The 17,127-nt window shown below is 31.0% G+C and overlaps 1 protein-coding gene across 1 annotated transcript in view; it reads left to right on the top strand.

The window, feature by feature from the left end:
- LOC111055953 (CUGBP Elav-like family member 1) overlaps nt 1-9,600 on the top strand; it is a gene marked incomplete in the record, with an annotated part of 852,529 nt that extends 842,929 nt beyond the window's left edge. Inside the window, 1 exon segment of the mRNA XM_039429833.1 lies at nt 4,190-9,600. Coding sequence (XP_039285767.1) covers nt 4,190-4,317 — 128 coding nt within the window.
- Nucleotides 9,601-17,127: the final 7,527 nt, after the last annotated feature.

The raw sequence follows: 17,127 nt of genomic DNA on the forward strand, positions 1-17,127 counted from the left end.
TTATTGTCGATATTGAATTGTGAAAACCAGGACATTACCTACTGAACTGAACTTTACACGACAATAAACAGAGTTCTTATTTCCAAATTGATAAGAATATATTTTGATACAGAAACTTGACAAATTTCCAAGCTTATAGTATAGTTTGCTACATAAATTTGATTCCCATTTAATTATTTAAATTTGTGGTTGAATATCTAAATTTGTATATGTAAATCTATTGTAAATCTAAATTTGAAGTAAATTTGTAAATTTGTTTCTATCTAAATTTGGGAAAGGAACCGTTTTGGGCTTTAAGCCTGTTGTTCCTCTCCCAATCATTCATAGCTGAGAATGATATTGTATCTATCAATGTAGTATGAATAAATAAATAAATATTGGAGCAGTACACTTTTGAGAACATAGCTTCAACTATCCTATAATTTTATGACTAAAATATTTTCTGTGAGTAATTTTCTTCAACAATATGATAATTTAATCTTAATAATATTATCATTCTATATAATTTAATGGATACCTTGTAGAAATGATAATACATTTCCCTCTTCAATATTTGAGTTGATTTTGAGCTCAGTTTTGTGAATCCAAAAGGATAAGAATAATTCATCATAAATAATTATTATAGTATATAATATTTTTGGACAAAATTTGAACTTTCAACAGTAAAAACATAATATTTTATTTTTAAATCGAAATTTGGGAATAGAATAGTTTTTGGCTAGGCCTGTTGGTCTTTCCCAATCATACTTATATGATTTGTTATTATATCCGCAAATAAATAAATACAGATATTATATTTCAGCAGTATTGAAACTTGTTTGAAAAATAATTGCTCAAAATGAGATAGTGCAAATACTGATTTGAATTAGCCTATAATTCTACAGCAAATCAACTAGACAAGAATATATAAAGTATCATCAGAAGTAAATTTTCTATAAATATAAACTTTTCATTCTCAACATTGTTAAGTTTTCTATAATACAAAACTATCTTCGATGTTTAATCTGTACATGAGCAGATAGGCCTAACCTTCTGTTATAGTGCGGTCCACGTTATAAATGGCAGTGTTTGATTAGCAATGGTATTGCTATCCTTGTCTATCATTCAACAAACCTGATAGCGGATATCTCTTTTTCGCTTTGCTCTGTTGCCAGATCGTCTTTTTACAATGTAGAATGAATCATTAATTTACAAAATATTTCATCTTAATTATGAAATTATTGAAAAATATAATTTCTTGCTTATTAAAATATAATTGATTATTTAAAACGAGATTGAACAGTTAATATTACATTAAGGCTGTGCAAAGGCTAAAAATAAAATTTCTACTCGTGATATTTTTCTAAGTTTTCCGATTTGTATATCATCAAGCTATCAAAATGAAAAAGTTTTCTCAGGAGAACATTTTCTTCCGATCATTACTTTTTGAGATATGAGCGCCTGAAGTTTGAATTTTTGGGACAGAACATTTCAAATTCGGTAAGATATAAATCCATGAGATTTAGAGGATGTATTCTTCATGGTATTGTTGATCTATTAAAACAAAGTTTTTTTGAAAATATTTACTAAAAATAACCAAAAATAACTTTTAGTTGAGTTATTTTTGGTAAATCGAATAACTTATCCAAAAATTGATATTTTAAGAAAATTCTTGTTTTACTAGATCAACAATAACATGAAGAATGCATCCTCTAAATCTCATGGATTTATATCTTACCGAATTTGAAATGTTCTGTCCCAAAAATTCAAATTTCAGGCGCTCATATCTCAAAAAGTAATGATCGGAAAAAATGTTTTCCTGAGAAAACTTTTTCATTTTGATAGCTTGATGATATACAAATAGGAAAACTCAGAAAAATGACACGAGTAGAAAGTTTATTTTTAGACTTTGCACAGCCTTAATGTAATATTAACTAAACTTAAATTTTAAAAAAACACTTTTGAAGTGAAAATACACTTACTTTTGTAGTGACGATCGTTTCGACCTGTTATTGGTCATAATCAGGCTTTGGGAATTTACTCAGATGACAAGGCTATGTGTGGTAAGGGATGAAGGTGGTGGAATAGGTTGTGGTGATCAAAAGTTTTTGAAAATGTTCAAAATCACCGCCTCACTAAGTATCCACCAACCCAACCCCCACCACAACCTATTCCACCACCTTCATCCCTTACCACACATAGCCTTGTCATCTGAGTAAATTCCCACAGTCTGATTATGACCAATAACAGGTCGAAACGATCGTCACTACAAAAGTAAGTGTATTTTCACTTCAAAAGTGTTTTTTTAAAATTTAAGTTTAGTTAATATTACATTAAGGCTGTGCAAAGTCTAAAAATAAACTTTCTACTCGTGTCATTTTTCTGAGTTTTCCTATTTGTATATCATCAAGCTATCAAAATGAAAAAGTTTTCTCAGGAAAACATTTTTTCCGATCATTACTTTTTGAGATATGAGCGCCTGAAATTTGAATTTTTGGGACAGAACATTTCAAATTCGGTAAGATATAAATCCATGAGATTTAGAGGATGTATTCTTCATGGTATTGTTGATCTATTAAAACAAAGTTTTTTGAAAATATTTACTAAAAATAACCAAAAATAACTTTTAGTTGAGTTATTTTTGGTAAATCGAATAACTTATCCAAAAATTGATATTTTAAGAAAATTTTTGTTTTACTAGATCAACAATAACATGAAGAATGCATCCTCTAAATCTCATGGATTTATATCTTACCGAATTTGAAATGTTCTGTCCCAAAAATTCAAACTTCAGGCGCTCATATCTCAAAAAGTAATGATCGGAAGAAAATGTTCTCCTGAGAAAACTTTTTCATTTTGATAGCTTGATGATATACAAATCGGAAAACTTAGAAAAATATCACGAGTAGAAAGTTTATTTTTAGCCTTTGCACAGCCTTAATAAACCTGTATCAGCTACCATCTATAGAAGGCATTGACAAGACAGATGATCGGCAACGTTGTTCTCCTATCTTCCTCCACTGCCATTATAACGTGGACCTCACTATAAGCCTTACACTGAAGAACGAGGAGCTTGCTTGATATGATACACTTTCCTCCAATGAATAAATAAATATTGTCACTCCAAATTCTTCAATCAAAATAATCTTCAAAATGTCAATGGGAAGCATCCATTTGTAAATAGAAATGTTTAAACATAAATCATCTTATCAATAATGTTATGATTGAAATATTCAATCACACCAAGTGCCGGTTGCATGTATGTCGGTTAAATTTTGATTGTGATTAATTCCACGAGAACCAATCAGAGAAGCTGTCTTATCAAAAAGATCTTCTCTGATTGGTTCTCGTCAAATTAATTACGGTTAAAATTAAACTGACGTACGTGCAACCGGGCCTGAGCCTACAGAAGTGTTCCTTTTTAAGGTTATGCCCTCATACTACCTAGGCTTGTGCCTGCATAATGAAATAAGTGGGCTACCTCAAAAGTGTTCCCATCCTTGCTGGGTTTCAAATGTCTGCAAATAATTCAATCCAGTGATCCTTCGAATAAAATTTTTCTTCAATAAAAATTCAGTTCTTAGATTAAAGCGTAACAAAAAAATGTACCCCCTTAAAAAAAATTAACATTAGGTTAAAAACTAGGATTAAATAGAATGGGAACAATGATAATTAACATTAATATTCCCTAATTGTAAAAATATTTTTAAAAGTAATAATTTTTGAATAAATATTCAGTTACTGTTGTAGTTTTTTTTATTCTAGACTCTAATAGTATCCATTTTTATTCGAAATTTGCTCGTTTGTCTGAGTATTGAAGAGCATAAATTGTATTTTGAAAAGTGAAAGTGACATTACCAACATTTTTATTTGCACAGTATAATATAAATTGGAAATGGGACAGTTTTGGGCATGAGCCTGTTGTGCCTTTCCTCATGTGAAGTATTTGTACACAATGTGATAGATAAATAAATAATTAAGATTAGTAGACCATGGAATAGAGCTTTCATGGTAGATTTGTTCCCTTAATCTTGTGATAATCTTTCCATATTTTGTGATAGCAGTGTTATAAATATTATCTTTCAATGAGTTTTCTATAACAACACAACTTTGAAAAACACCATACAATCTATCTGTGTAATTATCACGGTTTCTAAGTTTGATTTGGTTCTAACGTTCGATTCATGGTTTTCTTGGTGGAATTTTGCAGGTTTCGTGTCATACGACAACGTACAGAGTGCACAGCGAGCAATCTCCAGCATGCACGGCTACGCGATCGCCAAGAAACGCCTGAAAGTCCAGCTGAAGCGATCCAAAGAGGCCAACCGACCCTACTAACAGAACGCGCCAATTTCGAATTTCCAAAAATGTCGTAACAAAATGCCCCTCTTCTCAAATGGAGAAGCCTCACTAACTGTAAAAACATTCACTTTAGGTCGTCCATCAACTTCATCATTTATGTTTTAATGTTTACAAAACAATAAACAAACATCTCGACACTGAGTTTGTCTCTTATTTTACATAGTTACAACATAAATATTATATTTTGCAACATAACTCACACACACAAAATATACACTACACCATCATAATATTTTCCCCTTGGCGAAAAAAAATTGTAGTGATATAAATAAATATTTGAAGCTGAAAGAAAAGTCTGAAATATACTTTAAGAGGATAAAAATAATATTCTTGGTAGAATAATGTATGTTGTAATGATATTGTAATGATAATAATTGAAGATTTCTTTCTCTAACGTTTTTGGGCTCATATCAACAAAGCAAAAATAATGATAGGATTTTAGTTACCAGCGTTTTGTAGTGGGATTCGAAAGGTAAAACAAAAATGAAATAGATCCTGTGATCATGTTTAATCAATGATTATTAATTGCAACATAGAAACGTATCGTTGACAAAAGTAACAGAATTTTATTGATGTTAGAAAGCTGACAGCTGTGTATGTAAATGACGTAGTTTACATAGATTAATGTAACATGTAACCTGTGTAAACTTGACTGACTTGTTCGATGTAAATATACGAAATGTCATTTTTGGTTCAGCTGTTGACCAAAAGCTACATATGTTTGGTGTTTGCTTGATATATTATTGTTGTATGAGTGGCATATATATATTGTGGGTAAAACGTTTTCATTTCTAGATTGGACCAATTGTATTGTCAATATACGTGTCATACATTGTCAATACAATCAATTATTGTATTGTTTACATGTACTGTAACATATGTTAGTGTCGGAGTGCAACATAAATTTATATATTTATGTAAAAAATTATGAAAAATACTTATAAACAGCTGCAGTTGTTACGGCTTTCATTTTCACACTCAAATTGTTGTCATTTCATGAAACGTAGAAGATTTATGTTCTTTTTTTTTTCATTAATTCTCTCTGTAGAGAATTTTTCAATAATAACTATTCTAGAGTAGCACTTTTAGTTTTCGATGTTTGCTGGGAATTTGCAAATAGATTCAAAAGATAATTTTTGTTTTCATATTTTATGTTATGTTTATTGATTGTTTATCTATATTTTAGTTTGTTGTTCTTAGAAGAAACTATACTAGTGATAAGATGAACTAGTGAGAGTTTAGATGTTATTTTATTTCGCCAAAAACCATTCATCCAAGTAGGACACTAGATTCAGTGACTAGATTTTTTTTAAACGAGGATGTTTTCGTTAGTTTTACTTTATTCTAGTTTTAATTTATTGTCTTAATCAATTATGTCAGTTTTCACTCAATTTAGTTTATCGGATAAAATTATCCATATTACATTGAGAATGGAAATTGTTATTTCCAGAAGAATCTTACAGTTTTACTGTAATGTAATTTTATTTCTCTGGTGTTTATGAACACTTTTTCAAGCATTTTCAATCTATATCCTTGATTCTAGTAGACAAATATATTTTATCAATTTGATACAAAGATTAAACCAAATAATATTGCTTAAACAACATCCTACTCTCAACATAGTTTATTCAATAAACAAAATTGTTCATTTCTCAGATGCACAATCAATTTGTTTTCTATTTAGGCCGGTACCTATTGTCAGTCACCTTTTACTCTATCCTAATTCTGGTTTCACAAAATAGTGTTTTCAGAATAGTTTTAATAGTCAGGCTACAATGAACATGATTCCAATTATTTTATTCTATAACATTCATCGTTTCAAGTGCTGTTATCCATGAGTCTGGATATCCCGGTTGTATCGAGAAGAAAAATTTAGAAAGTCTCCAATATCCTATGACATTTTATTAATACAATTCATACAATACATTAATGTGATTCTATTTCTCTGGTGTTTATGAACACTTTTTCACACATTTTAAATCTATATCCTTGATTCTAGTAGACAAATATATTTTATCAATTTGATACAAAGATTAAACAAATAATATTGTTTAAACGACATCCTACTCTCAACATACTTTTCAAAATCGATGAACATGAGAATCAGTGTTTTCTCAAAGTTTAGAAATTCAGCAAATCCGTAATCATACTCTCTGTATGTATTTTGATTGTGAAATCATTTCGTAAATTCTATTTTGATTCTTGAATATTCTGTCCAATTCTTCGAATAGTTTTATCAAATCCCTCAAGTATTTCTTCTTACTTACTCATACTATAATGTAAGGATATCATTTTTATCTTCCATTATTTAAAATTGCTGAATAATTCTGACTTATTATTTATTCAATATCGAATCCTTAAACATCTTTTGACCTATCTACTATCACTGAATATTGAAATTATATGCCTTATCTTTTGAATAGGCCTATTCCATCATATTTGACATTTCTGAATAACTCTGACTTATTTACTAAATATTGAATCTGTTATACATCTCCTGACTTATTTACTATCACTGAATATTGAATTCCTAAGCCTTATTTATTGAATATTCCATCATAATAAATCGTAAACTTACTCTATTTTAACTTGTCGTATTTCTCTTAATTATTCTGTTGATTTCATTGTGGTTGTTAATTGGCTAGATGTATGTAATTGTGAGTTTTCCAACATGTTACTTCAACAAGCCTACATCAAATGCTGATAAACATGTTACATGTGAAACTTTACATAGTAATGTTTCATTTCGCATTGATATATTTTATCGATGTGATTTGTTCAATGTGTTTGTAATATTAGTTGTGCACAAAGATGAAGACTGGTTTCCCTGTTTCTATAATGATGGAATTTTGTTAGTTTGTTTTCTAATCCTACTAATTATTCAATTATTGTTTGTAATTAAACTGATCTCGTTTTGTGTTGGCTTTTGGGTGTAGACCGCTGAAAGCTTGAACTGTGTTTTTTTTTTTGTAATATTTCGGAGTTTTTCGTCGTTTTCTGGGAACTAGGTATCACCTTATGTGCGTAAAATATTGTTGTAAAAATCCGTATTGTATAACTGTGGCTAGATATCACTGTTAAATATTGTGTCGTTTGTCTAAAAAGGTTGAAAACTCACAGTTACTATGCTTTCTATATTGTACAGTATTTTATAATCAGTTTCGCAATTATTGTGTGTAATAATGTTTACTATAACACGTATAACTTTGAGTCACTAGTCTTTTAGTAATGTTTAGTATGTTTTTCAGTATGTAACAGTGTTTACTGTTTTGTATTGTTGTATCAGAGCACTCATTGTTGCACATATGTTATCATCTATTATTTATTTGAATTTGTTGGTGCGAGTAAACGTCTGCGCTTTTAACTCACTGGAATAAATTAATCCAAACTGATTGATTAAACAAGTGGAGAAGACTGATTCTAGTACTATTTTGTGTTTGTTCATAATGGCTTGGAGCTTTGCTGGTTTTGAAAATAATAGGTTTGAGTTAGTTAATCGGTTTTATTAATTATAAAGAGTATTTATTCATTTAATCGATTAGTATTTACAGTAAAATATACTTATCCAATAATTTAGAATTATTTTGGGGGTTTTAATGTAATAACATGGAGCTCATACTAAGTTATCAAAATTATTTATCCTGAACTCCTAAGTTAATATATTAATTTATTTCAGTCAAATTTCATACAATATTTTAAATTGAAGACTTATATTTTTTATTGATTACAAAACAATCATTTTTCAAACTTAATCAGCTAAATCTCAGTTAATATAATCTACCCAACTTCATAACGATTGAATCAGAATGTAATATTTTATTATTTAAAATTCTTGAATTTTTATCAATATTCTTCTCAATTTTTATTATCCCTATAGCACTTATTCACTTACTGTAAGTTAGTGTCTGTTTAATATTGGTGTCATTGAATAATCTAACTGTTCACTATGTTGTTAAACGTTGTTTAATCGTTGGTTAAATTGTTCAATTGGTGTAATTACCTATCTATATACTTATTAATTTGCACAAGTGGATATATAATGTACTATGTTCAATGTTAAACGGAACTGTATGCTTAGCAAAATGTATTTGATTTGATGTTGAGAATATTATTATAATTATTGAAAATAGTGTAGTGGAAACTTAAATTGTTAGATTTGTCTTTTTTCGCTAGGGATACTATTGAATATAAATAAAAATATAAATATCTAAGTACCCTATTTAAAATTGTTTCACCCTTTTTCCGAAACATATTGTGAGTAAACAATTTTAAAAAATATATTTATATTTTTATTTATATTATTAGATTTATTTGTGTATATTGTGTGATGACAATATATAATCCTTTGTAGGAACAGCCAAAGAGTCAAACGTGTTTGTTGTTTATATAATCAAAATGACGTTTCTTCAATAAATGTAATAATTATTTGTCTTTAATTATTATGAATAAGTGTTCACGGTAATTGATTATTTCTTGTCATGTTATCAATTATTTATTATATATTCAATTAGTACTTACTTCTCGTTATGAAAGCTTATCATAATCAGCTTATCAAGTCATAATTTTATAGCTATAGTCAATTTTTAATTTCCCAATATGTTATTCCAAGCTAAAAACGGTCGAATATGTGAATAGTCTGCAATCTATGAGAGCATTCAACAGTTACAGATATGTATCTTTTTTGAGGATAAATAAACATTTACATATATTATTTCATAGTTTGCTTTGGAAAAATACAAGTAGGCTACACAGAGTTGGTTTGGGAAAATTACTCTTGTTTTGAAAATATGTTGAATCAACTTTTCCGCTAAAATACAAAAATACAAAAGTGAATAACTGATTCAATTATCAACTTCTACTATAGATATTGAGTATGTTCAGGAAGCTGTGAGTCAAAATATATTTAAATTTTTCCATTCTTATTTTATAGTCTACAGTCATTACGAATGATCATACCGCTCAAATGAATATTTTACAATGATTATACCACTTAAATAACTATTTTACAATCACTTTGAAGATAAAATTTGTAATTTCTGATATTCACATTATTTTGATATCTTGGTTCACGATTTCCGTTTTTGTTTTCGATTTATTTTCATTGATTTTAATTTGTACCAATTAACCAAATACATATTGATAAGGCTATTACTCTGGTACAGATTCGAAGTTGCCATATATTTGTTTCTAGAATAAGTAAATCTATTGTTTTGTTCATTATTATCTGGAAAATAATATTGATTATTATTGCCAAAATTATGTTTGTTCATTTTATTTCTTTTCCTTTGTTTTTCTGTTATATTATTTTTTATAAATTCATCAATTAAGATGGAACATCTTGACTTCATGCTGCCAAAATTGGATTAATCATACATTAATATAGTGAGGTCTACGTTATATTGGCAGTATTTGATTAACATTGGTGTTGCTATTGTAAGCAAGACGAGGAACGGTGGGAGAAGCCTCCACCAAATATGTAAGGAGGGAAAAAACAATGATAACAAAAGAGAACAGAATAACTAGAACTTTAATCAATTGGTATCTTTCGGTTTTACAAAGTTGAATATGATAAATATTAATTTTTCTCTATTCCCAAAAGGTAAAATATAAATATATATACAAACACAATATTAAAATTAAGTTAATGGGGAAAACACTCGCTGCTGCTAATGATGATTCAATCTTTGTGGTTATGAAAATTAAGAACAATGATCTTATCCAGTAGTCACCTACCTTTTGAAGATGGTTTCCCCCTTTGGCATCCACTGGTTCAATCGCGACTTTACAGTTAGTATTTTGAAAAACAAAAATTAACTAAACCAATGAATAGGCTCAGAACTCGTCTCCCTCAATAATACAATTATTTTTAAACTGCCCGATCTGTGACAGAATAACTGTAAAACGAAACGAAGTCTAGCCTTTCTCACTGGATCAGCCGGACTTTACTCACAGTCCTAACGAACGAGCTCTGCCCCAAAAGCTAAATTCTGGGTATTAATATAAACTTAGTCAATACCAAACATGAAAGCCATTTCAAGTACATATTTATCTGTCGCACAAGCGGCAGAGAGAAGCTAACGTTAATATTGACAACAAATAAAATAAACAATCTTTCTGCCGTTGACAAAGATTGTTCAAAGACAAGATACTGTTCATTGAACTTTTAATTTAAAAACTTTAAAATCCTGATCAATATGATATAAATATATGATTCATATATATGTCCCATATGACCAGGTGACACTATCCTTGTCTATCATACTAAAAAGCAGATAGCGCTATCCTTCTCTAGCTCCGCAACTTTTTCAGATTCTTCCGTGATGTTTTCCATCACGAACTGCTTATTATAAAATCACTTTTTGATATTAAAAAGAACCAATAGCAGTCAGATATTTATTATAAATGAATTAATCACTCACTATGACAACGAGATCTTTCGGCAGGTCCGCCATTTTCCTGGTTGTTAAACAGGAAGATGTCTTCCAATGACAACCAAGAAGATGGCGGACCTGCCGAAAGATCTCGTTGTCAAAGTGAGTGATTAATTCATTTATTGTGAAAAACTCTGACTGCTATTGGTTCTTTTTGTTAGCAAAAAGTGATTTTCCAGATCGTTTTTCAACAATGTAGAAATATAATCAATTAACAGGATATTCCACCTCAATTATGAAAATGTATCATTTATCTACCAAAAATGAAATGTTTTTTTACGAATAAAATATAATTATTTTTTATTTTGAACAAGAATGAACAGTTAATATTACCGGATTCTGATATACCGGTATCAGCCATTCTCTATAGAAGGCAATGGCAAGGCAACACTGTCCTCCTATCTTTCTCCACTGCCATTATAACGTGAACCTCACTATATGATGCTGATGATTCATTCTCCAGTATTCTATGACTGTATGATTTCAGTTATAATCCATGTTATACTCATATATTCATTCAAAGATACACAAATCATAGAAATGATTGTGAAAAGAAAAACTATTGATGCTTATTTATGGTTGGGTTCACTGATTTTTTCGAAAGATAATTTGTACTTGTAATTAAATTACCAGGCCTATCGTGAGGACTACGTTATAATGGCAGTGTTTGATTAGCAATGGTATTGCTATCCTTGTCTATCATTCAACAAAGCTGATAGCGCTATCTTATTCTCGATTTGCTCTCTCTGTTGCTAGATCATCTTTCAACAATGTAGAATTAATAATTAATTAACAAAATGTTTAATCTTAATTATGTAACTTATTGGAAAATATCATTTATTGCTTGATCAAATATGATTGATGATTTTAAACGAGAATGAACAGTTAATATTACATCAATAAACCTGTATCAGCTACCGTCTATTAGAAGGCATTGACAAGACAGAGGTTCAGCAACGTTGTCCTCCTATCTTTCTCCACTGCCATTATAACGTGGACCTCACTATAGCTGTGTTGAGCCGAAAACAACGCCAGATATAAATTGAATGATAATGGTAAATTCTCACTATCACTCCGGTGAAAATGAAGAGAAAACCACACTAATGAACTTGATTTTCCTGGGAATTTGTCCATACCGATTATAGTGGACGTTTCATTAATATGAATAATTACCACAATATCAACTTCTCAGCTACACAAAAAGTTTATAATTATGTTTTAAAATATTCTCTAATGGGATTGGTTCAATCTACTTGATTTTAATGCATTCTCCATGATGAAAACGCTGGAAATTTAACTTTATGAGCGTTAAAAATGTATTTTCTTCAATAAAATTACCCATGTCAGTCAAAATTGTCCAGAAAAATTGTTTTCAAAAGTTGATTATTGCTTGACTCTCAGCTATCCATTATTGTTCTGTGTCCATAATGAATTTTTATTTATTAATGAACTTGATCGAACTTTTAGTTCTCTCCCACAAACGTTTCTCTTTTATTATCATTTTAGAAATGCCTGTTGGCTTTGTATAGGCCGAGTATGTAAAAAGTGTATTTTATAAAATGCTGAATTTGTTAAGAATAAAAACTGTTTGTATAATGTGGTTATATTATTTGCTTTCCACTTCATATACAACTTATTTCAGAATGATGCAATCTTTTTAGTATTTTAAAATTTATTATTAACGTATTTTGAAAAAAATTGTTGATCAATCCTGGTCAGAGGGAGGAGAATGCATCATCTATTCGGTATAATTATGTAGCCTATAATATTCATCATCTCTATTATTGAGCCGGTTTCCGAGCTCGGGATTTAGCCAAGCTCTAGACTTTAAACAGCTGGAGTCAGAAAATTAGCTTTCCCAGACGGGGCGTAGTCGCAGTTTTTATGACAATCTTTGTTTCCTCAATTCTAAAATACGTTTGTCCCTGACGAAATGAAACATTCCTAAATTATTTAAAATAGCTGAAACCTCACACCATTTTCTCTTTATTTTATTTTGTGTTCGATTTTCCAGTTTTTCGAAATTTAATTCGAACGTGGACTGCGACTACGCCCCGTTTCGTAAAGCCGATTTCTGACGCCAGCTGTCTAGAACTTGGCTAAATTCCGAGCTCGGAAACCGGCCCTATATGAGACTATACGGAAAGAATGATAATAATTATAATAATGATAGGTCCAATATAATTATGTAGGTCCTACAAGTCCAATATAGTCTCATAGTTCGGTTGCACCAAAGCCTGTTGAGTTTCAGTATCAGCCTTTCAGTATCAGTTGAGCAGTCGAAGAGGCAAGTTGTATTTTTGTTCTCTCTCTTATCTGACCTTATAAAGTCTTTCAAAATGAAGTGCGATTTCTGTAAAAGTGAGGTGCAGGACCGTGATGTGTTGTTGTGTTCAAAATGTAGAATTGACTGTCACTTTTCTTGTCAGTCAGTTAAAGAATCTAATTTTCGTAAAATGTCCGCAGAAACTAAATCTAAATGGATTTGCTTGAACTGTAAGTCAGTCGGAGCAGGCTCTAAAGCGGCTGGCTTATCATCATCCACCGATAGTGAAAAGGAAGGTATGAGTGGCAGTGCTTCTCAATCACGCTCTCTGTCTCAGGCTGACCTTGATGCTATTAGCAGTGTTATCAAGACAATGATGCAAGCTGAACTGGCCCCCCTCACACAAGAATTTAGTGCCATTAGAGAATCAATTAATTTTATATCAACCGAATTCGATAATTTCAAGAAAGAACTTTCTGCTTTTAAATCTAATGTTAAAACTCTGACTGAAGAAAATGCTATTCTGAAAAGTGCCAATTCCCAACTGAAATCTGAACTGTACTCGCTTCAAGAATATACACGTAGAGATAATCTAATTATCACAGGAATCCCGGAAACGGGTAATGAGTCCGTTTATGATATATTTAACAAAGTGTCAAACACAATCAACAGCCAGCTGACATCTAAAGACATCAGTACGGCTCATAGGCTACCAACTAAAAATAAAGCAAATATTAAACCTATTGTCGTGAAATTTCTTCGTAGACAAGATAAGGAATCGTGGCTTGCTAATTTCAAAAACGTATCATCAAAGGACAGGGCTAATCATGGTATTTCAACGAAGTCAATCGACAATATGTATCCGGACGGCAAGGTGTTCGCTCATCAACACCTTCCAGCACATATCCTGGATCGGCTCAAGATGGTGAGGGGCGTCGCCTTCCAGAAGGGCTACAAATACGTATGGGCAGGGAAGGAGAAAATATACGTCCGGAAAGATGCTACCCAACAGGCAATATGATTCGTAGTAAAGAGGATTTGAACACTCTATGAATCATAGATTCATTATTTTAAATATGTATGAACTAGACAAATGATCGAATTAAGGTTTCATTTTATTTTATATGTCAACTATTATTTGAAGGTGAAAGTATTACTCCAATGTGAATTCAGGTGCAGTTATGGTTCGCTTTTCAAGCGTTGTTTATTTTTTATTGAATACATCTTGAGTGAGGGTCGAATTTCTATGATTGTGGTAATTTTTGCCATTCTAAAACTTGTGGTAACGATTATTGAGTTCATTTTTTCCATTTTTTATTTTTTGTTTTCATTTTCTTACTAAAAAAAGCTTAAGTTTTTTATATGAATATGTGGGTTCTGGGGAAGTCCCATGTATTATCTATTATATTGCATTCTTCTGTATATTTTGTTTTTTTTTTGTATTTCAATTGTTTTATTTAATTCTCTAAAATTATGACGCTAGCAAGATTACTTAGTTCAATTGAGGAAGTGAATACCTTTTCCTCGGAATCAGTGGGCATTGGCATCTATCACCAAAACATACGGAGCATGCAATCAAACTTTGATTCATTCCTATTATATCTTAACGGTCTAACTGTGAAACCAGCGATAATTATTCTTAGCGAGGCCTGGTTACAGCATGAGAATGATGTTCTATTATATCAAATAGATAACTATGAGAGCTTTTCAGTATTCTCTGCTTTATCTAGGGCTAGTGGTATTGTCGCTTATGTGCACAATTCCATTGATGCGAGGACGGGTGATTTCCAGATTCCGAATTGTGATTGCCTACTTCTGAATTGTATATATGGGAATCGCAAATTCTCAGTAATGGGTATTTATGGATTGCACATTGGTGATCGTAGATTATTTGTTAATAATCTGAGAAATGCTCTTCAGAATGTAAAAATGAATGATTTGATCTGTGTCGGAGATTTCAATATAGATATTAGCCTAGACGACATTGTTGTAAATGATAATTTAAACTGCTTAAGCAGTAATGGTCTTGAACAGCTGATTGATGTCAACACAAGGGTGGTGGAGTTGTCATCAACTTGTCTCGATCACTTCTCTTATCGATCTGATTGGGCTACTGTCAGTAGAATCGCAGTAATTGATAACTTTATCACCGACCATAGAGCCTTAATAGGCTTTTTACCGGTTGGAGAGGGAAAAATATTATTACGTAATGCAACTGAATTCAATAAACTTGATTATGATTTAATTTCTGAACACATAAAGGCTCAATCATGGATAGGTGTACTCGAAGTGGATGATACAAATACAGCATTTGATAAATTCTATAGTATTATGAACAATATTTTGAATAAATCCGTGAAGCAAGTGAAATATAGAAATAATCTGAAAATGATAAAACCGTGGATGACCCCTGGGTTGACAAACAGTATAGCAGTACGTGATAAATTGTACAAGTTACATGAAAGAATGCCTGATAATATTACACTCAAAAATGAATTCATAACTATGAGAAATAATGTAGAGCAGTGGATAAAGGATGCAAAATGTAAATACTATTCAGACAACCTGAATTTACACGATAAAAATCCAAGGAAAAAATGGGAAGTATTACATTCAATCTTGCCTGGTGAAAATAAAAGAAGCCATTGGATTCAACTTAACGAAAGTGGCTCATTGATTAGTGATAGCAAGAGCCTTGCAGATATATTCAATAAATATTTTATTGAACTTCCTAAAAGACTCTCCCAGACTTGTCCACCAAAAACAGATAATATAATACAGCGATACTCAAATGAATTCAAAACGGAACTAAATGTCAGGTCAATTTTTCTGGATCCGATCAGTAGTGAAGAACTTATACAAATTGTTAAAAAACTCGATATAAATAAGAGCTCGGGTAGCGATAGAATAACAGCTAGAATTTTGAAGCAGAATATCTCATATCTTTCTCAGGTTATTACATACTTATTCAATCTCTCAATAGTTGAAGGGAAATTTCCAAATGTCTTGAAAATCGCAACTGTTATACCGATTTTTAAAAAAGGGGACAGATTGTCCAAAACTAACTACCGTCCCATTTCTCTACTACCTACCCTATCAAAAATATTCGAAAAACTCGATAAAAAAGAGAATTCTGAATTTCTTAGATAGTAACAACTTTTTCTCTCAGCAACAGTTTGGCTTCAGAGAGAATCTTAGTACTGAACTGGCACTTCAGCATTTCCTGCAGAATGTATATAAGGGATTAAATAAAAAACATGGTAAAAATGCAGCTGGTTTGTTTATCGACATAAGTAAAGCATTTGATACAGTTGATCATGATCTTTTGCTACATAAATTATGTCGAGCAGGTATCAGAGGCACACCGTTGGAGTTGCTTAAAACTTTCCTTCAGGAAAGAAGACAATCAGTTAAAATCGATAATGAGATTAGTTGCCCTTTGGTAATCTGTCATGGAGTACCGCAGGGATCTGTCCTGGGACCTATATTATTTTTAATATATATCAACGACTTCAATGGGGAAATAACTACTTTTGCTGATGACACTGCATTGTCATATAATACAGATAATAAAATCCAACTTCAGTTAAATATCCAGCAGGATTTGGATAAACTATCACTCTGGTTTTCTTGTAATAAATTATCTATGAATGTACAGAAAACGAATTATATTATTTTTAGTCTTGCTGGGAGTCAAAGCCTTCCAGACCCTATACTTCATCACTCATTTGACTGCAGACGAGACCAATGTGATTGTCCCATAGTTAAAATGGAATCCACAGTAAAATATTAGGGTGTGTTCCTGGATAACAACCTATCTTGGAAACAACATATATCAGTCCTTAAAAAGTCTCTCCACTTTTACCTCAGAACAATGTTCAGATTGAAGGGGCTTTGCAATCAGAATATACTTAGAGATATCTATTATGCGTTTGCCCATTCAAGACTTAGTTATGGTTTGAGTTGTTGGGGGGGGGTGCCTATTACACTACTTTGGATCCTATAATTAAGCTACAAAAATCATTTATTAGAGTAGTTGCTGGCGTGGGTTATAGAGACCACTCTTTTCCACTATTTCTCCAATCTGGG

Source organism: Nilaparvata lugens, chromosome 5, assembly GCF_014356525.2.
Source record: "Nilaparvata lugens isolate BPH chromosome 5, ASM1435652v1, whole genome shotgun sequence".
NCBI lineage: Eukaryota > Metazoa > Arthropoda > Insecta > Hemiptera > Delphacidae > Nilaparvata > Nilaparvata lugens.